At 41.6% G+C, this 22,759-nt stretch overlaps 2 protein-coding genes across 5 annotated transcripts in view; one reads left to right on the top strand and one right to left on the bottom strand.

Moving 5' to 3' along the window:
- UBR1 (ubiquitin protein ligase E3 component n-recognin 1) overlaps positions 1-8,112 on the top strand; it is a 58,663-nt gene extending 50,551 nt beyond the window's left edge. For all 4 annotated transcript variants that reach the window (XM_028724227.2, XM_077927314.1, XM_077927316.1 and 1 more), the window contains exons 43-47: positions 486-542; positions 1,489-1,566; positions 2,837-3,007; positions 4,091-4,192; positions 4,633-8,112. In XM_028724227.2, the coding sequence (XP_028580060.2) occupies positions 486-542; positions 1,489-1,566; positions 2,837-3,007; positions 4,091-4,192; positions 4,633-4,774 (550 nt within the window). In that variant the 3' untranslated portion in view covers positions 4,775-8,112. The remainder of the gene's footprint in view (positions 1-485; positions 543-1,488; positions 1,567-2,836; positions 3,008-4,090; positions 4,193-4,632) is intronic.
- A 4,101-nt stretch (positions 8,113-12,213) lies between these two features.
- LOC114584987 (photoreceptor outer segment membrane glycoprotein 2) lies at positions 12,214-21,797 on the bottom strand. Its single transcript, XM_028707247.2, has 3 exons — positions 21,149-21,797; positions 18,912-19,158; positions 12,214-14,467 (listed from the first exon to the last, which is right to left on the bottom strand). The coding sequence occupies exons 1-3, from the start codon at positions 21,727-21,729 to the stop codon at positions 14,207-14,209; spliced, it is 1,089 nt and encodes a 362-aa protein (XP_028563080.2). The 5' UTR covers positions 21,730-21,797; the 3' UTR covers positions 12,214-14,206.
- Positions 21,798-22,759: the final 962 nt, after the last annotated feature.

Below are 22,759 nucleotides of genomic sequence, written 5' to 3'. Positions count from 1 at the left end.
ATTATATTATATTATATTATATTATATTATATTATAGCAAAACTTAGTTTTCTAAAATTATGTTCCTGGTTCTCATTAGTTATCTGAGCACCTTTGTATCAAGGGAGATGGTTATGCCTTTGTTTATGGCCTTAGGAAAAGCAAACACCTTTTGGGGGTTGCTGGCCAGTCATACCGACCCAAAATCTTTGTAGGCATCCAGTGTGCCAAACTGAAAATCAAAGTTGGAATATATAAGAAAATAAAAAAATTGTCCAGTAGCACCTTAGAGACCAACTTAGTTTGTTCTTGGTATAAGCTTTTGTGTGCATGCACACTTCTAATCTGTGACAGGATTTATACACCACTTCAGGGCAGGAGAGGGAATGATTCCAGTTATGAGTAAGTGTAGCAAAACACCAATTTAACTGGTGGTTTTGGGGACCAAGCTAGCGATGGACAGTACTACAATATATTATTGTCCTGATGGAGAATTTCACATGCAGGTGGTGTGCGGATCCAGCTGTACTCAGCTTTATGAAGGGGAAAAGTATTGGAATAAGGTCAGTTTTACTTCTTCTGTTTTCCTGAAACAGCAGTCTTGGTTGTATTTTAATATTTAGCAGTGTGTTTTCACACTGTGCCCCTTGACCCTTTGCTTTTAGATATATTGCTCCCCCAAACATCTGCTCTTGGGTAAATACAGAAATGTCAGGAGAGTAGATAACCAAACTCACACAATATTTCTGTTCTGATAAGAACAGTAGTGCACATGGCGCCAGCTGCATTGTGTGGAGAAGGTGGGTTTTCAGGACAGCCTTTCACACCACCTTCCTTGCCCAGCTGCTGCACAACATCCCTGCAGTGCTGCCAGTTGGTTCTTGTTATCTGGTAGTTGCTGCCACCACCCTGTTTTTAAGTCATGTACAGCCCTAGAAACAAGGGGAAAACGCGGAACACCCAGTGAACTTAAAGCTTGCACCAGTATGCCTTGTGCCTCCAGCCAATTTCTTGCAGTTACGCAGAGCGTAACGCCTGCTTTCTAGCCTTCTGTTTCTCCTTGGGAATATGGCAAATTCCTGGCTTTACCACTCTGGCCCTAGACATCTAATAGCATGTGACCCAAAGTGATCTAGGCACGTGGCAGTCACACACTGATCTGACCAGCCCAATTGTGAAACTTTTATTAGAAATAAAGGCGAAAGCAAGCAACAGGTCAAACAGAACACACAGTGAACCAGAGTGCTAATCCTAGCCTGTCCTCTGCAATATAATTTCCCTAGGCTGCTTACTCATAGGCTGAATTCCCTATAGCAAGGTTCTAATGTATAACTATCACTTGCAAGCTCCTACTGCAGAGATCATAGCTGTCTTTGTGTCATCAGCCTTTGCAAATTTTGGATGAAATGTGAATGTTTTAAAGTTCAGCAGAAGAATACTTGGTAGCTGTTTCTTTGATGTGCTTTTGTATCCTGGAGTATCGTAATTCTTCTTACTTGAATTAACTAGGTACCCAAGAAAAAGAAATAAATTGGTAGAGCTTCCAGAAGACTACAGTTGCCTTCTCAATAAAGGCTCTCAGTTTAGGTGAGAATTAGAAGTTTCTTTTGTGACTTTTTACGGATTTGTTCTTCATAAAACTGCGTTCTGTCTAAGCGATCAAGATATGTTGCATAATTGTGCCAAGAGAATAATTTTAAGGTAGACACAGTGCTTTTTTTCTGGGTGGGTGCAGGGATACGTATACCCCTAAACATTTTGTAAATCTAAGTTTGGCCTCATTGATAATAATAATAATAATAATTTATTATTTGTACCCTGCCCATCTGGCTGGGTTTCCCCAGCCACTCTGGGCGGCTTCCACAAATACCACAAATACACTTATAATTGAGGGGCAGTATTTCAATATGAGTAGGAAAACGAGAGTACCCCTAAACATTTTTTTAGAAAACAAGCACTGGGTAGACATATATAGCCTTTTTTTAAAAAATTGAAAAAGCAGCACAATTTGATTGGGCAAATGGTATTGCAAAAAAAAATTAAAAGTTGTAAATGGACTTGGTTCAAATATCAGGTTCCCCCCTTGCAGTTTAAGTTTATAAAAGCTAAACTGGTCTTTAAATTTTGTATATATGGATAAATTTGTCTGAAATTGTGTATAAAACCAATGGTTTGGAAGCACTGATTCCTTTTAGCTGTATATTATACAATTTTCATTTTAGGATAAGGAGATATTATTACCACTGGAGTAGTAACAGGTCATACTGACTAATAAAATGGTTAAACTTGTGTAATATTGCTATTTTATCATGTTCAGAATTTGCAAAGTGCATTGGAAATCTCGCTTGCCCATCACAACATTTCTGAAGTGAATTATTTATTTTATTTAAAATAATTTATAAGCCCCTTAATATATTTAAAATCTCTAGGTGGTGTACAGTGTAAAAACAATCGACAATATGACTACAACTTCCATTCCCATTGGGCTCAGACATTAGAATGATATATGGTTTTGCATTCCATCTGAACCTAAGCCACGCCTCCTCAGTCTGCATTCAGAACCCTGGAAGTAACTTTGAAGCATAAAATTCTATTTTAATTTGAATGGAATGCTAGTTTCAGAATTATTCTAGCTATTTTTTCTGTACATCAGCTGGTTACATCTGGAGGCATCCCATTAGAAAAAAGGATATTTTATCATCAAGTTTCTAAAGAAGGCCTGATAAAATGAAAGTTAGCAATGAAACAGGTTTTTGTTCACAAGCCGTCTTGGCAAATAATGTCCTTCTCACATTTTTGTTTTCTAATCTCCCTCTTGGTTCCAAGTGTCATTCTCCAGTTAACTTTACCTTTCCAGATGCCCTCGATCCTCTGATGATGAAACCAAGCACCCCGTGTTGTGCTTGTTCTGTGGGGCTATGCTATGCTCTGAAAATACCTGCTGTCAGGAGCTGGTGAATGGGGAGGAGCTGGGAGCCTGCACTTCACATGCTGTCCACTGTGGTGCTGGAGTGTGCATTTTTCTCAAGTAGGTAACAGAGTAGAGTGTCAAGCCCATTGAAATTAATCGGAAGGATGGGGTGTTGATGTGCCAAACGCCATGCTGATTTTTCTTTTAGACTGTTATAAGAACATTACAGTCGTACCTTGGTTGTCGAACTTAATCTGTTCAGGGAACCGTTCGAAAACCAAGGCGCGGCTTCTGATGGGCTGCAGGAGCTTCCTGCACTCAATCAGAAGTTGCGGAAGCTGTGTCGTTGGCTTCCAAAGAACGTTCAAAAACCGAAACACTTATGTCCGGGTTTTCGGCATCCGGGAGCCAAAACGTACAAGTACCAAGGCATTTGACAACCAAGGTAGACTGTACATAGATAGGAAGAGATGAACATTGGTTTTAGCTTGTTCATTTCCCATAAGACAATTTAAAATACTACAGCTTGTGATACTTGGGAATTTCTTTATCTTTAGGATCAGATCATCTTAACCTAAATCATAAAATGGGGCTGACTACAGAAGTCTCATGTTTCTTTTTAATTCCTTACACTATAGCCCAGAGCTGCTCATTAAGCGCAGAAATGTTTTTTGTGCTATAATTACCCATACAGTACCCTGATCTGGTCATAGTAACTCAGCATTCTATCGTTCACACATATGAATTCAGGGAGTTGAGTAGCTTGTTCATTTTCTCACCTTCCCAGAAAGTCTTCATACAAAAGGATATTGGAAATTGTTGTTGGCGTCTGTCAGTCTCAGGATACAGTAGAGGATACAGTGGAGGAGTGCGCCTTTGGGGGTGAAGTTAAGCTTTTGGAAGGTTGCAATGCCTGTTGTCTCTGTAGAGACCGATGCAGGAGAGACATGTTTTGTTGCAGCTGGGGCAGATGAAAGTGTCTGTGCTGCTGCAGATGCAGCATGGCGTTTCTTCTCTCTGCGCTCATACTAGCGGTTATTCCTCCTCTGGTCACTGCCAAGGATACTGCTATGTTGGAAATATTTGGCTTTAAATAGGCAACACTATTTACTGTGTTTACATACTCTTCAAAGTGAATGGTGCACTGAGACCACTGCCATCTTGGAGACTTTCTCTTTAACATAACTGTTTCTGCTTTAGAATCAGGGACTGCAAAGTTATCTTAATAGGAGGGAAAACCAGAGGCTCTTTCTATCCTGCACCATATCTAGATGAATATGGAGAAACAGACCCAAATCTGGCGTAAGTAGATGCTTTGCTCTGTTGCCTAGGAAATTTCCCTTTGCTGCTTCTTATGTTATCTTATTATGCTTTTTTACTACAATTATCTGATGCCAAAAATCTGGCAAATAACCTTCTCTTGGTATTTTAAAGTAACTGTTTGGATGCCTTCTGACTGTTCTTATCCTTTTCAACATAAACATGCATTTACAATGCCAGTAACTTGTTGTTTGACTGCTTAACAACAGAGGCTTTTGTTGCTAGCAAAAGTTCTTTGGTGAGACTGGTGGCTAGCCATAAATGCATTTCTTTGCGAGTCAACTGTGATTATTCACTGCTAGTAGCTAGCACGTTGTACATACACCAACCTAAATATGTCAGAATAAAGCAAAGTTAAAAGTACTTGCCACTTAGTTTGCTCAAACCCTAATGCGTATATTCTTCTTGCTTCTCTTCCAAAGGCGAGGCAATCCTCTGCATTTGTGTCATGAAAGGTACAGGAAACTCCACTTGCTCTGGCAGCAACACTGCATCATAGAAGAGATTGCTCGAAGCCAGGAAGCTAATCAGGTCTTCTTTGGGTTCAACTGGCACCTGCTCTGAGTGTCAGACTCTTCTAGTTTACTATGACTGAGTCTCTTTAAAATTTGCACATGAAATAATGAGATGCTTATTTTACGGAGAAATCCCTAGCCCACTAAAGTAAACAGTTTTTGGTGGGTCAACTTTGCTTAGAGAAATATGCATGCACACAACCTCTCAGTGTGATTACTGACTGATCGGAACCAGAAATTGCTGGGTTCTGTAGAAGCGGGTTGGTCAGTGGATGTCTTTTTCCGCCGGAGTCTGCTTTTCATAGGACTAATTTAGGTGCTTCAATTTTCCGCCTGTCATCTTTCGATGAAAGGATCAGATAATATTTCCCTTCATGTATATCAGCAGCAGTTCAGAATAGAGCTGCTATTACTTAAATGGCTCCAGTGCATCTGAATATGAGAACAATGTACTTAAACCTATTTAATCCTTCCTCCCACAACTCTGCATCTGGCTTCCTCCTCCAGCTTAGCAACACTCAGAGTAGCCACACCCTGTGACTGGCGTGGTCTGTGACTTCTTCTTAGGGGAAGTAGTGTTACCAGGCATCTAGTAATCCATAGGAACAGTGTGAGGATGGAGCAGCGCAGGTAAAAAGTGCACAGAGGGGGATTTTAGAAGTTACTGAAAATGCTTTGAGGCTTGTGAGCACCCGTTCACTCATTAAGTCACCACAAAAGCTTCCAGTTAGCTTTAATGCACCAGAAAGTCAAGGTTTTGCTTTTGGCATAGCCAGATGAGCACCTTGTAACTGTAGTTGTTGTGCTCTCCAGCATTGCAGCCCAGGAATTTGGCTACCTGTTGCCAGATGTTGCCCATAGCAATCTTTCTTACTGTGGACCATCATAGGCCCCAGACTGCAGCAAAAGAAGCCATTTAAATGAGCACCTGCTCTCAAGCAGCTACTAACACCACCTTAGAGGTTAATAGGAACAATAAAATAAAAATGGAAATTAGTTCAGTGTATGTACAAAGGGCTTTTCATTCAGTTTTATGTTTTTGGTTCTGTGGGAGACTTCAGTGACTGCATGTTGTCTGGTTTCATCATGCTGATTCCACAAACAAGTTGTTTTCAGTAGCTCTCAAGGGTGCCCCATTTATAGAAGTTGATATTGAAATGTTGTAGTCACATCTTCCTTGTATATTGATTATAGCCATAACTATGTCAGAGGGACATAGTGATGAGAGAGGAAAAACTTTCCCAATAAGCCTTTTGTAACTATCCCCTTCAAGGAATCATCCCTTTTTTGTCTTAAAAGTTAAATTATCCTGATGGTGCATTTTATTTGTGTACTCTAGCCTTCCTACTTTCTTTTTGGAGTCTTTTGTGTATATTTAAGATTTTAAGAGTGAGGATAAGAAAATGTGTGGGTTTGTGTGTGAGAAAATAAATGTTCTGAGTATTTGGGAAAAACCCCGTCTCCATTTGGCAAAGAAAGAAGACATGACAGACAGTGAAATCCAAAGATAGGATTTCACGTTTCATATTGTATAAATTCTAATTAGTGCACTGATGAGTTATCACTGTTCATAGGATAGTGGGTGGTGGAGCCAAGGAAGCCACACTTACCTAATATCCTGGCAGTAGAGTCTCTGCTGCCTCCCCAGGAGTGGGAGGGGCAAGGCAACACGGAGGTCAGCGCTGTGCAAATGCACTGGCAGAGCCACTATGGCATATACACAGCACTGATTTTCCTGTTGCCTTGCCCTTCCCAATTTCCCTCCTGGTCAGCAGCAGAGACTTCACTGCCGAGTGGTAAAGTAAGCACCACTGCTCCGCCCCACTGTCTGCTTCTGAACTACAGTGAATTATACTTTTTAATTACGTTTTGGTACCTAGATAATTTCTTCAAAATCTTTGTTTGCTTATCCACTTAAGTTTCCTTGTGCATTTCAAATAGTGTCTAGAATATTGCCATGAAGATTTTGTTGTTTTCTTGGATAGTTTTCTGGGTATTAAAAACTCTGCACATAAACATCATTTTGGAAAATTCCAAACAGAGGGGGAAACAGTCGTTGCAAAAACATGTGTGCTGAGCTTACTGCAAAATGTTCCAGAAGCACTGCATGGTAAGAAGAGATTAGATAGTGTTCATGGTGTCTTGGTCATGTTCACTCTACTGTGATACGTTTTGATTATATACCCATTTGCTCATACTATTATACTTTGGATTTAAAAGGGGAACTATGCTTGGACTTGCCTTGCCACTGTAGATTTGGCATGTCCTCAGTGGTAGCTCTGTGTTAGTGCAGGCGGATCTCACCCTGATTTGGACATCCTGCTCTCTTTTTCTGGGGTGAGTGGTTCTCACACATGGAAGAATCACTTCTCCTCTCCCAATCAAAAATAGTGATGTAGGAAGATCGCTCATTCAGCATGGTAACTGCAAAGAGAGGCTTGTAAACAGATGCCTAATGAGGAGAATGTGAGAGCTAATTTCACTGCGAAGTTCTCAAACAGTGGATTGGTTCTTGAAAACAATGAGCATGATTCAGGCAGCACCTGAATTCCATTGGTTCAGTTAGAAAGTTAGGTGCATTCTTGATTTTGAAATAGGAAATCACACTTCAAAATGCTTAACATTGGCTGGATTGTACTCAGCAAGATTAATTTTTAATTCAGTTGCATGTGAACACTGCTTTTTGCTGAATTCAACAGTGTACAACCACAGCAGCTAGAGGTGAACATCCCTAGTCCCTTAAAGGAAGCTAAACATTCACCCATAAGCAGAGGGGAGAGGAACGTAGGAAATCCAAAATGTGTGACTCCTTTTCTTGCTGATCAACCAGTAACTAGGATTCTCGCTTTCTTGAATGGGTGGGTCCTGTGCAGTCAAGCCCTGCTGTCTGATCAGCTTGAGGAATAATGCAGGCAGTTGATGTTTGTGTGCAGTTTCCTACCCAGCTAAGGATACACATATAGGAATATAGCTGAACAGTGTTTACTCCAGTGATCAGGTTTTTTGTTCCGTTTACTCTGATTTTTTTTAATAACCTGACTTGAGAAAAATCAGAGGCAAAATGAACAAACTAACTTCTGTTCTTATGTGTTTTTACTTTTCTAGCAAATAAGCTCATGCACAGATGAGAGTGAATGGTCATTTTTAGTTTCATTAATTACTATGCAGTTTATCTCACTGTGAGGATTATTTGTATTTAGTGAACACACAGTGCTAATGCCACTGACAGGAATCATAAGGAAGATGAATGGAATTTTATTTACATACATGCATATATTGTTATCCTTTAATTGCAAAAATGTAAATTTGAGCCTTGTATAATGTTCTTGTCCTTTTAAAATATCTTGTATCTGTATATTTAAAAAGGAAATAAAGTAACTTCTCGTACCTTGTGGACTTCCATTTCAAAATGTTACGTTTCTAGACAACTGTAATGGATAATATCCGGTAAGGAAAATGAAGAGACAAGAGCTAAGAAATTATCAGCCAATATTTTAATGCCACCTTTTGCCACAATACTGACGTGTATCAACCAGGCAGAGAGATATGGCCAACATTTAAACCAGAAATTACACCTATGTGTCTTCCTTCAAAAACAAACAAACTAACACACCCTAATCTGTCATATAAACAGCTATGTCAGTAATAACTGTGACTGGTACATACTGGTTGCCTGTTATAACAAGAGTTATAAGCACAAACTCAGTGTTTCCCAAATGGCTGATATGTGAACTCTTCCCCTCCCCCCCCCCAAAAAAAATTGATGTAACATTTTCATTGCTTAGTGCCACAAGAAATTATGAAACTCTGTATGTGAAACTGCCATAACATAAAACATAACATAACAACATAAAACATAACATAACAAAAACTACAGAGAGGCATTAGCTAATCACAGGTCACAATATTTTAAGAGGAGGCAGCGGTTCACATTTCAGCTATATATCATCAAGGTATACAGTGGTACCTCGGGTTAAGAACTTAATTCGTTCTGGAGGTCCGTTCTTAACCTGAAACTGTTCTTAACCTGAGGTACCACTTTAGCTAATGGGGCCTCCTGCTGCTGCCGCACCGCCGGAACACGATTTCTGTTCTCATCCTGAAGCAAAGTTCTTAACCCAAGGTAATATTTCTGGGTTAGCGGAGTCTGTAACCTGAAGCGTCTGTAACCCGAGGTACGACTGTACTAGTGTAAGTATATGTGATGTATATACCTGTCAAGTGAGGGGATCTTGTGTTTGTTCTTATATAGGTGCCTTAAGACCAGTGTCTTAAACTGTCTGAATGCAGTGGATCTATTTCCATGTATGGCAAGGTGTTTTTTTTAAAAAAAACCCACGCTGCTCTCCTATTTCTGATTGGCTTACACATTGATGATAAATAGGAGCAGAAGTCTACAACAAATCGTATTTATTTCTGTATCTGAGCAGATGCTGCAGCTTAGAGACTTGCCTTGCTAATGCCATTTGTGTCTCCTCTAATGAGAATTCGAATAAGGACTGTGCTGCTATTTGAGCTAGTTTTCCTTGGTTGGAACACAAATATTTCTAAACTCTGGAAAATGTTGGAAGTATCATTGTACTGGTGCACTAGGAAAGGTTGACTTGCTCATTTTACATTAAAAAAAAGAAAACGAGAGATTACTTAACAGTTAAAGCTTAATTAATCCGCGTTAAGTGATCCTGGCTATATACTCTTACTTAAGTGATATGCCTTGCTGGGTCAACCTTATTTGTGAGAATTCCAGCAAGCTCTAGGGTAATAGACCAACAGAAAACTGGCTATGGGCTGCACTCTGTCTACCCTGGGGCTAGATGCTTACTTACATCCATGGTTTCCAACCTGTCATCATAATCTTGGTGGTACATGAGCACTTAGGAGATACTAAACAAAAGTGTATGAGAAAGAAGAAAGAGAAATCACCCTTAGAGGTGTCATCCAACAAGCAATGCTGAGACTATTCTGGGTTAGAATCTTTTCTGCCAAAGATTCTAAGGAATATGCCTGCCATATCTCTCCAAGTTACTAGTCCCCTCAATTTTAAACAAGTGTTGCTGCTTGAGTGAAATATACTTGGAGTCGAGACTGGATTTCATGCTCTTTATTCAGCTCATAGTGGGAGGAGGAATGAAAGTTCCCCCAAAGTATCTGCTTTATATACATTATTTACACAATGGGCTGCACGTGATTGGCTAATTTCGGAATTCTCCTGTAGGCCAATCAGGTTGTGGATTCACTTCCATCTGGAGCTGGATTGGGTGGCTCTTGCAGACCAATCATACTGCTGCATTGTTCTAGGACCAATCAGACTACCGCATTTTGAATCCTATTGTTCTAGGACCAATCAGACTGCTGCATTTTGGATCCTATTGTTCTAAGGCCAATCACCCTGCTGCCTTTTGGATCCTACTCAACTCAGTACATAACATTGAGTGTCCACTTTTTCTAAACACGAAACCTTTTTGAAAGCCTTGCCACATCTCTGCCTGTCTAGTTTCGTTTCTGGGTGACTATTGCTTACTTCACATTTATAACAAGAACTGGTTGGTTGTCCTCCTTTTAAGAGCTTGAGAACATGTGAGGCTTGCATGACTTTCTATGCATGACTTGAATGGAAATGCAGAGGAATATTGACTAAGCTGGCTGGGGATGATTTGTGTTGTAGTCTAACAACATTTGGGGACCCAAGATGGAAGAGATCCTTTTCAATCGGTGTTTCGTCCCGGTTTTGGCACAGAAACTGCTTTGGTTGCCCTGTATGATTATCTCTGTTGTGAGAGAGACCGGGGAAATGTATCCCTGTTCATTCTCCTCAACCTCTCAGCAGCTTTTGTTTCCATCAGCTATGGTCTCCTCCTGGAGCAGCTGTCAGAGTTAGGGGTGGGTAGTACCGCTTTGCCTTGGTTCCAGTCATACTTGGATGCACATTTCCAGAGGGTGTTGCTTGGAGAGTGTTCTTCAGCCCAGTGGAGTCTTCAATGTGGGGTTCCTCAGGGTTCAATTTTATCCCCTATGTTGTTTTAACATCTACATGAAACCGCTGAGTGGAGTTATCCAGAGGTTTGGAATATGTTGTCAGCAAGATGTTGATGACACCCAGCTCTTCTTGAACTTTACCTCTGGAGGAGAGGCAGTGGACCACCTCTCCCTCTGTGAACCAACCCAGACGCTCTGAGGCCCTTCTTCATGTGCCCACTCCATGAGAGGTCCGGAGGGCAGCGACATCAGAACAGACCTTTTCTGCAGTGGCTCCCTGCTTGTGGAATGCTCACCCCAAGGAGGTTTATCTGGTGTCTTTATTACATATCTTTAGGTGCCTGGTGAAAATGTTTTTCTATAACCAGGGCTTTGTCTGATTAAACTCTGTGTGACCTTTTAAATGTGTTGTGGGAGGGGAGTTGGTGCTTTGTTTTTGCTCTATGTATTTTATGTTCTCATTTTTATGTTGTGAGCTGCCCTATGATCTTCAGATGAAGGCAGTATACAAATAGATGATAGATAGATAGATAGATAGATGGTAGATAGATAGAAAGATGATAAAGAGAATGGTCCTAAAGAAGAATGCTGGCCCACACAATCTCTGTCTAGGTAACTTACCAATCCACCCATCCACCAGAGAAAGAATAGGAAGAGGACTTGGCTGTTTCCAAATGAGTGATGCAGTCAAAGCTACAAAAAGGGTCTCTGCAAGTCTGCAGCGGGGCTCATGAAAGAAAATCTGACATTCATGCTGATGAATTTGAAGGGTTGGTGCCAACCTAGCAGTTCAAAAGCATGCCAGTGCAAGTAGATAAATAGGTACCACTGTGGTGCATAGCATGGGGGCTGTGGACCCAGGCACAATTTTGAAAGGGCGCAAACAGGCATCCCCACAGCAGGCTCCTTCATCAGAGCCTGGCTCCATGCCAGAAGGAGATGCGCTTAATCATTTGATTTGTGTAATCATGTATGTAGCATTAAGCACAATTAAGTTACCATAAAAAGATTGGTTCACCATCAACTGAAATGGTGATTTCTGAGTTCAGTTATCTGAGGTGACTACTAGTAATCCAAATATGTCCAGAGAAACTGCTCTTGCCCCCAACTCTCCTCCCTAGAGCTTGTGATTTGCAAAAGGGGTTGAGCCGCAGCTGCCATTCTTCAACAAATTACAGGTAGGTCACATGTCTAATAAGGAATAATTTTCTCCTTACTGCACAATCTGCTACTGAGAAAATTGGGAGAAAATCAGACTAAATGATCATAATGGCCCCTTGTGCAGGAGGAAGCAGGGTGGAATTTCTCCTAGTATCCTTATAGAAGAATGAATGGACACACACACACACACACACACACACACACACTTTCATGTAATTTAAATGGATTGATTTTATTTGGACATTTTCACCCTTTGCAAGTGCAAACCAAACGTTATATTTACAAAAACTATGCTAATATAGTTTTTGATAATATAGAGAGCATAATCTCTTTCTTTTTCAGTCTGTAATTTATGGGATTTTTTGAAAAAGAGCAGAGTGAAATATTAATGCATTTGCATATTTTCAAAATTTAAATTATGAGCTACTGGTACCTAGCAGTATAACCAGTGTTTTCCCCAGGGGTACTCAAGGTAGTACCGGCATCTCTTTCTGTTGTTAAAAAGTGTGGCACTTACTGTAACAACTTCATGGTGAGTACCGGCACCTATTTTTCTAGAAAAAAAGCATTGAATTTTTTATTCACTTAGTCACCATTGCTAATAAATATCTATAAAGACTTGAAAGTGTTTTTATTTGATGCCTTGTTCTGAATTACATACTGCAAAGTTGCTATCTGCTAGTTGTTACAACATGCACATATTTTAGTGTATGTTAAATTGTAAGGTCCACTGTGGTTTCATTTCTGTTCATAGAACCTTCTCTCTCTCTCTCTCTCTCTCTCTCTTCATTATTCGCTTGGGATTTGAGGCCAATCTTTATTCACTTTAGCACCTTTATGAGGGAGCCCTATTTCAGAATGTAAATCTATAACTGCCCTGAATGATTTGCTTTCAAATTACAAGTTAATAATAAAAATTTTTATTTATACCCCGCCCTCCCCGGCCAGAGCTGGACTCAGGGCAGCTAACACCAGTAAAATGACAATAAAAACATAATGGGGGGGGGGGACAATTTAAAACACAGGTTAAAATGCAATTTAAAATGCAGCCTCATTTTAAAAGTAGCCCATGGATCAAAAACAAGGGGAGGGAAAACATAAGGGTCAGACTGAGTCCAAACCAAAGGCCAGGCGGAACAGCTCTGTCTTGCAGGCCCTGTGGAAAGATGTCAAGTCCCGCAGAGCCCTAGTCTCTTGTGACAGAGCGTTCCACCAAGTCGGGGCCAGTACTGAAAGGGTCCTTGCCTTAGTTGATACCAATCTAACCACCTTGCGGCTTGGGACCTCCAAAGTGTTGTCATTTGTGGACATTAAGGTCCTCTACAGGACATACCAGGAGAGGCGGGCCCGTAGGTATGGGGTTCCTAGGCTGCATAGGGCTTTAAAGGTCAACAAGCACCTTGAACTTGAACCTGTACTCCACCGGGAGCCAGTGCAGTTGGTAAAGCACTGGATGAATGTGATCCCGCGGCAAGGACCCCGTAAGGAGCCTCGCTGTGGCATTCTGCACCTGCTGGAGTTTCTGGGTCAGCTTCAAAGACAGCAAAGGTAGAGTGAGTTACAATAATCAAGCCTGGAGGTGACCATCACATGGATCACTGTGGCCAGATCAGGGCGAGAAAGGTAAGGGACCAATTGCTTAATACAGCGGAGATGGAAAAACCTGTAAAGAAACAGGTTTGAAGCGTTTAAGTTCTAAACTTACAGTGACAATAAATTGCATTCAGTTAAGGCAGCCTTACAGCAGTTAAGTGAATAAAGATACTTCTGTCACATTAAGATAAAATATATTCAGATGATATAACAAGCTTTTTTGTGACAAGAGTGCAGAAAGTGGACTTGGGAATTTTAGAAAGCTGTGCTTTAGGCAGGTACAGTCCCTGCAAAATATAGGAACAACTTGACCTACAAAAAGACTGAGCGATAAATGATTTAAAAACCCACCCCTCCTAAAGCTATATGGTGTTCAGTCTGTTTCATACAGCAATGCAGTTATCTTCCTGGTGTTCACATTTCATAAACACTGGGCATAACCTATTTAGAGTAAAAGAAGGTGGGAAACATTGCAAATTCCAAACCAGCATTCTATGTGCATTGTAAAAGAGAGAGAGAAGAGCTGTGTAGAACTAGGTAACACTGTAAATTCAGAAACTGGGTAAGTACATTGAAGTACTCCCCTCTGCCAGAAGTCCTCATGTTTTGTCCTGTTACCAGGATATGATTTACTGATTCCATTCTTTGGATTCTGGTTTTATTCTCACCTGTGGGGAAAAACGCACAGCAAAAATGCACAGTAGTGACTGTGATGCCAAACCATATTAGAAGTCTTGAGTGCTGCATCCAGTTAAGCTGTGGGGATTGATTTTGTTGGAACATTCTCTGGACCGTGGTTTGCAGTTTTAACATCCATGTTAGGGTCATTCCCTGAAACCGTTGATATCTGATTAGCCTTGCCAAGATTCTTAATGATGTTGATGTTGTTTTTGGCAGTTTCTACAAAGCTGTTCTCAAGCAACCAACCATCTGAGTCACACTGCGGATCACCCAAGAGGAGAACATTCCTCATTGCTGTTTGAAGGTAACGAACTCCAGTAAGCACAGACAGCTAGAGAGAGAAAAAGAACCAAATTAACATTACAAACCATTAACCAATGGAAAAAAAGGAAGAAAGGCTTATTAAGAATACTGTTATGACCACCGGGAACTAGAATTGCTTAGTGTTGCAATTCTGTTCTTTGTATTTAAATTATTTACTATTAATGTTTTAATGTTAGGCTTAATGGAATATTTTAGCAATGAATTTCTTGGCTTTCTCAAATTTTATTATACACTAAAAGATGAGGATTTCCAAGTGAAGTATGCTACCAGAGCAGCTAGGTGGTGTCATGCTTTATCTTACATAAAGGGTGGGATATGGCTCACTGAGGGACGCGGGTGGCGCTGTGGTCTAAACCACAGAGCCTAGGGTTTGCCAATCAGAAGGTTGGCGGTTCGAATCCCTGTGACAGAGTGAGCTCCGGTTGTTCGGTCCCAGCGCCTGCCCACCTAGCAGTTCGAAAGCATGTCAAGTGCAAGTAGATAAATAGGTACCACTCGGGGCGGGAAGGTAAACGGCATTTCTGTGCACTGTTCTGGTTTCGCCAGAAGCAGCTTAGTCATTCTGGCCACATGACCCGGAAGCTGTCTGTGGACAAACGCTGGCTCCCTTGGCCTATAGAGCGAGATGAGCGCCGCAACCTCAGAGTCGTCCGCGACTGGACCTAATGGTCAGGGGTACCTTTACCTTTACCTTTATGCATCTGCTTTGCATGCAGAAGATACCAGGTTCAATCCCCAACATGTCCAGATAGAACCAGAAAGGAACACTGTTTGAAATCCTAGAGATCCACAACCAAGTAGGATCAATACTGAGCTAGACAATACTGAGCTAGATGAAACATATGGAATGAAGCAGCTTCTTATATTCCATTCTCTCCCAGGACCTCCACAATTGCCCTCCAATATTCCTCTTCTCTCTCTCTCTCTCTCTCTCTCTCTCTCTCTCTCTCTCTCTCTCTCCTCCCTCCCTCTCAAAAGACAAACTAGCCAATTGAGAATTAGCAAAACATAACACAACACTGATTTTGAGTATTTTCTGCCTCAATCCCTTTTGTACAATTTCGGCCCTGCATACCTGAAGGAGTGTCTCCACCCTCATTGCTCAGCCAAAACATTGAGGTCCAGCTCCATGAGCCTTCTGGTGATTCCCTCACTGCGAGAAGTGAGGTTACAGGGAACCAGGCAGAGGGCCTTCTCGGTAGTGGCACCTTCCCTGTAGAACACCCTCCCAGCAGATGTCAAGGCAGTAAACAACTAACTGACTTTTAGAATACATTAAGCATAAAAAAAACTCCCCTATACAGGGCTGCCTTCAGATGTTTGATGTCTTACTATGTTTATGTTTTAATTTGTTGGAAGCTGCCCAGAGTGGGGCAACCCAGTCAGATGGGTGACATATATATATATATATATATATATATATATATATATATATGCAGGTTTTGGTGTCCTCGGGTGTCTTCCCGTGTAAAAGTTGGGGTGTCTAGGCGACGTTTCGACGAGGTCTCACTCGTCATCTTCAGGCTGGTGCTTTCGGCTTCTTGTTACTGGAACAGAGCAGGATCTCAGTGTTTGAGTTCCTATAAATACTGTTGAGGAGGTGTGGTGTATAGCCTCCAATGTTCTGGGCCGAGAGGAAGTTCCCAGGCTAGTGTGCCTTTTCTTCTTTTGTTCCTTAATTGCTTGAGGGATATCTTGAGTGATTTCTTGAGTGATATCCTGAGTACCACTTAGGTGGGTCATTAGGTGTGGATTAGTTGCTAAAGCCTTTGTGTCTTGACCTCTTGAACTTTGTGAAGAGTTTTTCTGAGAAGATGGCTGTACTGCACTTAGTTGTGCTCTGGCTTGGCTTCGTGTATAGGGGCGAGCTGTGGTTTTGTGGCCTGTGCCAGCCAGATCTGTGTAGGGATTGTAGGGGGGTGCAGCATCCGGAGGTGCCACCATGGTTTGGCTACTGGATGGTGTCTGTAATTTATCTGTGGAGAGGGTCTGGGTTTGGGTCTGGTGTGGTTGATTGGTGATGGCGTTCTGTGTGCCTCTGGATCTGGTGTCAGTTTTTGTGGGGAGGGCTAATTTCCAGATGTCTGGCAAGCGGGATGTGTCGTCACGCTTGTTCATGTTGTGAGGGTGTTTCTCTATCTCGATGGCTTCCATGATTATTCTCTTGTGGTGATGTTCCATGTTAGAGAGCAATTTGAAGATAGAGAAACACCCTCACAACATGAACAAGCGTGACGACACATCCCGCTTGCCAGACATCTGGAAATTAGCCCTCCCCACAAAAACTGACACCAGATCCAGAGGCACACAGAACGCCATCACCAATCAACCACACCAGACCCAAACCCAGACCCTCTCCACAGATAAATTACAGACACCATCCAGTAGCCAAACCATGGTGGCACCTCCGGATGCTGCACCCCCCTACAATCCCTACACAGATCTGGCTGGCACAGGCCACAAAACCACAGCTCGCCCCTATACACGAAGCCAAGCCAGAGCACAACTAAGTGCAGTACAGCCATCTTCTCAGAAAAACTCTTCACAAAGTTCAAGAGGTCAAGACACAAAGGCTTTAGCAACTAATCCACACCTAATGACCCACCTAAGTGGTACTCAGGATATCACTCAAGAAATCACTCAAGATATCCCTCAAGCAATTAAGGAACAAAAGAAGAAAAGGCACACTAGCCTGGGAACTTCCTCTCGGCCCAGAACATTGGAGGCTATACACCACACCTCCTCAACAGTATTTATAGGAACTCAAACACTGAGATCCTGCTCTGTTCCAGTAACAAGAAGCCGAAAGCACCAGCCTGAAGATGACGAGTGAGACCTCGTCGAAACGTCGCCTAGACACCCCAACTTTTACACGGGAAGACACCCGAGGACACCAAAACCTGCATTCCTATACCCGTGAAAATCTACGAAAGCATATATATATATATATATATATATATATATATATATATATATATATATATATAATTATTATTATTATTATTAATCTCCTTTTGGTTCACCTTTCTGTGCATTATCTGAATGTATTAACCCCAGGTACACACATTTGAGACCCTTAATTGTTTTCAGAATGTTAAGTCTGAGGTAATTTAGACTTTGTCCCAATGCCAATTGAAAATTTTAGGAATTATCTAGTGGCGAGGCTACTGTTATTGTGCTTCTAGTCTTCAGCTAGAACCTTTTCTGTCTTGATGTAGCTTTGCAGCAAGCATAGTAAGGGATAAAATTGCTGGTATTTTTGGACGCCCCAGACTCAAAAGGTCACTGTTACTTGTAAACATCATCAGACATAAGAAGCTTTTATTTGTCACAGTCTTGTTATTTGCCCTACATTAAAGGAGACCGTGAAAAGGAGAGGTGTGCTGTTGGAACGTCCTGTTCCCTTCCCCCCCAAAAGAACAAGCTGATGAATTTTAAGGAATCTTATTCTTATCTACTTTAAAGCCTGATGAATATTTTATACTGCATGTTATTTCCTCCATAAGCAGTGATTTATATATATATATATTTAACAACCCAACAATTCAATTATATATATATTTTAAAAACCAATAATTCAATTTATATATATATATTTAAAAAAACCAACAATTCAAATCTATTCATATTGATTTAGTGAAGGCAACGTAGATTGAGCAAGGATAGTGTTGTGTACCAAAATTCTGGATAATGCAGACATCCTCAACTATTTGTTCTCTGCAGTCCTTTTTTTCTTAAAAAATGTTTAGGGGTACTCTCATTTTGACTCAAGAAAAATCACCATTTTATAGTTCATATCAGGGAAAATAAATACAGTAAATGGACAAAAGTACAAAGATTCACAAAATGTTTAGGGGTATGTGTACCCCTGCATCCCCCCAGAAACAAAGCACTTGTTCTTTGTATTGGGGATTAAACAATTATGACCTTTTGGGGGTTGTTCAACTCCCATCAGCTCCTGGAAGCACAGTCAGAGGTCAAAGATGATGAGAGTTGTAGTCTAGATGTGAGTGGGGGCACAGGTTCCTGATTCCTGCACTGTACAGTATAACACTATATAACGTATAACATGGATGGGGCACCTTTTTTCAGCCTGAGGACTACATTCCCTAAAGGGCAGTCTTCTGGGGTTGCATGAAAATGGTGGATGTGGCCAGACAGAGCCAAAAATGTATATGACTCCTATCTTGGAGGCTATGTTCAAGATATGTGTGGATACCAGAGGTTTCTACATATGCACACACGCACACCTCTGTCCAGCCAAACAAGAGGCACCACAGCTCAAGGGCACATTCCAGTCAACCCAAAGCATTTATGGTGCTCAAACACATCAGGTCCAGTGAGGGCCATTGCCTATGGAGAGCCTCAAGGGTCAGAAAGGCCTGGAGGACTCCATTCATCATAGTACTTGCGACACAAGAAGCTCTGAAAGTTGTGCTGTAATATTTTACCTCAAACAACCAGATGAGGAGCACAGTGATACCGATGGATCTCATGATGTCAGTGTAATAATCCAGTAGGGCTTCCCTGCATCCTCTCATCCAAATATTAAGTTCTTCTGTCGTAAAATCATAGTTGTAGTGAGCTGTATTGTTTGTTAGCTGATACTGGATGCAGGGCCGGGGTGAGATTGGGTTGCAACAACTGAAGGGGACCCCATCCACCAAGAACTTTCCATCGACGTTACTTTTTAGGCGGCTGCAACAAAGATGTGGAAAATAGACACTGTGAGAGTAGTAAATAGGTCAGCTTGCTAGTGTGGACACATTCCATCCTTAAAGCACATTCAGGGCACATTTCCTCCCCTCAGAGAATTCTGGGCACTGTCGTTTACCCTTACATACCCAGCAGTCCTTTACCACAGTGCCCAGAATTCTTTGAGGGGGGACAATGTGTTTAAAATGCACTTAAAGTGCATTTTAACCTTTGACCAGATTTAACCGTCCAGATGCATTCAGTCTTCTCCTGTGTTACAGGTACAGATTTCATGCATCTGGTGAAGTGGACTGTAGTCCACAAAAACCAGTGCCATAATACATTTGTTAGTCTTTAAGTGGCCACAGTACAGTGGTACCTCAGGTTACAGACGCTTCAGATTACAGACTCCGCTAACCCAGAAATAGTACCTCGGGTCAAGAACTTTGCTTCAGGATGAGAACAGAAATCACATGGTGGTGGCGGGAGTCCCCATTAGCTAAAGTGGTACCTCAGGTTAAGAACAGTTTCAGGTTAAGAACGGACCTCTGGAACGAATTAAGTACTGTACTTGGTTGCTGTTGTTGTTGTTTTTGCTGTAACAAACTAGCTTAGCTATTCCTCTGGAAACTGGAAACTTCACTTGGTGCAAAATAGACTGGCAAGATCCATAACTAGACAACTAGTAGAACAGATCGTAAACACATCACTTTTGGAAACAGCTGAATTGGCTGCTGGTTTGTTTCCAAGCAGTTTATTTCCTTTCAATTTGCAAGCAGTGCAGACCTGGGTTTCTGAAGGACCCTCTTATTCTGCATGAAATTGCCCAGCTGTTAAGCTCTTCCTCATATATCTTTCACTGAATTCCCCCACCTTCTTCTACATCCATTGCAGCAGCCTGGATGTAGAATAGTTCCCCCCAGTGAAGCTAGCCTGGCGCTGACCATAATGTCTCTTTGACACAACTGAAGTCCTTTTCATTTGCCCAGGCCTTTTAGGTCTTTTACTCTTGAGCTGAATGTGGTTTTTCCTTGTTTGTGATGCTGCTTCTGAATATTTATTGTGTGTGTTTTGATTTATTTTTAGCACTGTTTTAAAATCGAAAGCAGCCATGTAAGTCTTTAGACTAATAGAGTGGGATAATTAAATAGTTTACAATGGTTTTGTTTATTTCTATATGTCAACAGACTAGGCACTTCTCTTTAAAATTATATTTGTCCTATTTAAATACATTTGCTTTATTAGTTTAACAGTATCACTGTGTGCCATGAGTAATTATGCCCCTACTTCACTCCTGCCTGGTTACTGTCTTGGATGGTTCCCTTCAAAAATGATATTATAGAGCTGGGAAAGGGCAACCAAAACGATCAAGGACTGGGGCACCTCCCCTATGAGGAAAGCTTAGAACATTTGGGGCTTTTTTAGTTGAGAGAAAAGGTGACGAAGGAGGGCATGGCAGAGTGTTTAACAGTATGCATGGCATAGAGAGGGAGAAGTCATTATCTCTCTTATAGTACTAGAACTCAGAGCCATCCAATGTAGCTGCATGGTAGAAGATTCAGGACAGACAAAAAAAAGAGCTTCTTCACAGGGCATATATTTAAACTATGGAATTTGCTTCCACAAGATGTATTGATGAACACAAATTTGGATGGTTTTTTTAAAGAAGATTAAGAAATCAATGACAGATAAGGCTAGCCGCTGTCAGCATGCCTCTGAATATCAGTTGCTGAGAACCATAAGTGGGAGGACTGCTGTTCCAGTCAGGTCTTACTTGTAAGATTCCCATAAGCATCTGGTTGGCCACTCGAAGAACAGGATGCTGAAGTAGATGAGCCTTTGGCCTGATTCAGTTGGGTTGCTCTTAAATTCATTGCTTTCTCTAGGCTACCATGGCATTCCCTAGTGTTTCCCAGTTATATACTCAGATTCATTTGCTCAACCAAAACTGATTTTATGAGCCAACATCAAAAAATATACATTTAATACTTACTCTTGAACATCCTTTGAAGCCATATCCAGATAGCGAACTGAGACCCACTGAATTTCGAACCAATCCCTGAAACCGTTGTTTCCACAGCATTGGAATCTAATTTGTAATATGTCAATGGTTTTCTTTAAAAAGCACCTTCCAGGAATGTCTGTGTCCTTGTAGAACTTAATAGCGTCCCTCAGCCCCAGATACAGAGATTCCTCCAGTTCATTTCTCATGGTATAACACATGACAGCACCTACCAAAATGCAGAAGGTGAAGCAGAATGTGCAAACAATATAAGGGAGCATAAACAACTTCCATCGGTTGAATTTGTTGGAGTCTGTGCAGTCATAGCAGATTTTACCTCCAAGAAAGTTGATGATGCATGCTACAACCCCTACAGATATTAGCATGTTGGGGACAGAGTTAATATCCCCTTTGCCCATCAACTCACTTCGCTTTCTGAGTTCGATCTTCAGGAAAAGTCCCAGGCTGAACAGAATTACACCAGACACCACAGAAATCCAGTTGAGGATCCACAGGATTTGAGCCAATTTGTCTCTCTTGGTTTTGGTGAATTTTACTCTCAAGACAGCCATGGTCACAGCGTTAGGAAAAGAAGTGTTGCTCAACAAAATCTCCTAATCAGATTATCAGGATGCACGGGCAAAGGCCTATAGCAGAAGCCTGTGAAACAGAAAGAGAGAGAGAGATTACTGCCTTTCTCCTGTGTATTAATGTGCATTCTAGCATCCTGTATAGCCTCTTAAGATGTTATCCAAGACTTGCAAGAACTTACAAGTTCTCACGCCAGTCTCACAGTGGGGCTATGTCTTCTGAGATATAGATGCATTATTTGGAAGTAAGTCCCACTGATTTCCATGGAGAATGCTGGTTAGTTCAGGGATGGGGAACCAGTGGCCTTTCAGATGTTGTCACACTCCACTTCTCATCAGCCCTGTTAGAATGGCCAATGGCCGGCGTGGTTGCTGTTGTAGACTCCAATAGCATTTGGGGGGGATTGATTTGCGGCCGATCTAGTAGGGTAGAAACATATTCCTTTGGGCTCATATGGGCTTCCCAAATGAGATAAGGGGGTTAAAACCAGAAACATAAATCCCATTGGTTTTAACTCCTCACATAAATGTTAAAATTATTTAGCTTTCAATGTGATTTGGGAAGTTTCTTCTGAATTGTGCTAATGAGTCCATGGTTCTGAAACTGATCCGTCCCTGACCTCAGTTTACACTATGTATCTTCCCCACCTGAGCTGCGCACAAGCAGGCAAAGACTCCACCTCCAAGTAACCTGCTTTTTTTCCTTCTGCTTCAATCCTCTTCTCGTCCTGGGAGATAGTGAGGCAGGAGAGATGGGGGCAGGAGGAGGAGGAGGCATGGAAGCCGTGACTCTATACCAGCCTGACCTATCTCTCCCTCCTGCACCTGTTCTTCCCTCTCCAGTACTGCAGCTTCTCCTGCCTCTAACTCTCACCTCCCGGTTGTAACAGGCTCCCCCAGATTACTGATCCCTTCTTCCAAGTCAGTCTCCAACTTCCCTTCTCCTGGTGCCCACACATCAGTATCCAGCCACCCCTCCTCAGTGTCCAGCCAATCTCTGACACAAAACTAG

The sequence above is a fragment of the Podarcis muralis genome, chromosome 1, assembly GCF_964188315.1.
Source record: "Podarcis muralis chromosome 1, rPodMur119.hap1.1, whole genome shotgun sequence".
Classification (NCBI taxonomy): domain Eukaryota; kingdom Metazoa; phylum Chordata; class Lepidosauria; order Squamata; family Lacertidae; genus Podarcis; species Podarcis muralis.
This window is presented reverse-complemented; position numbering and strand designations above follow the sequence as displayed.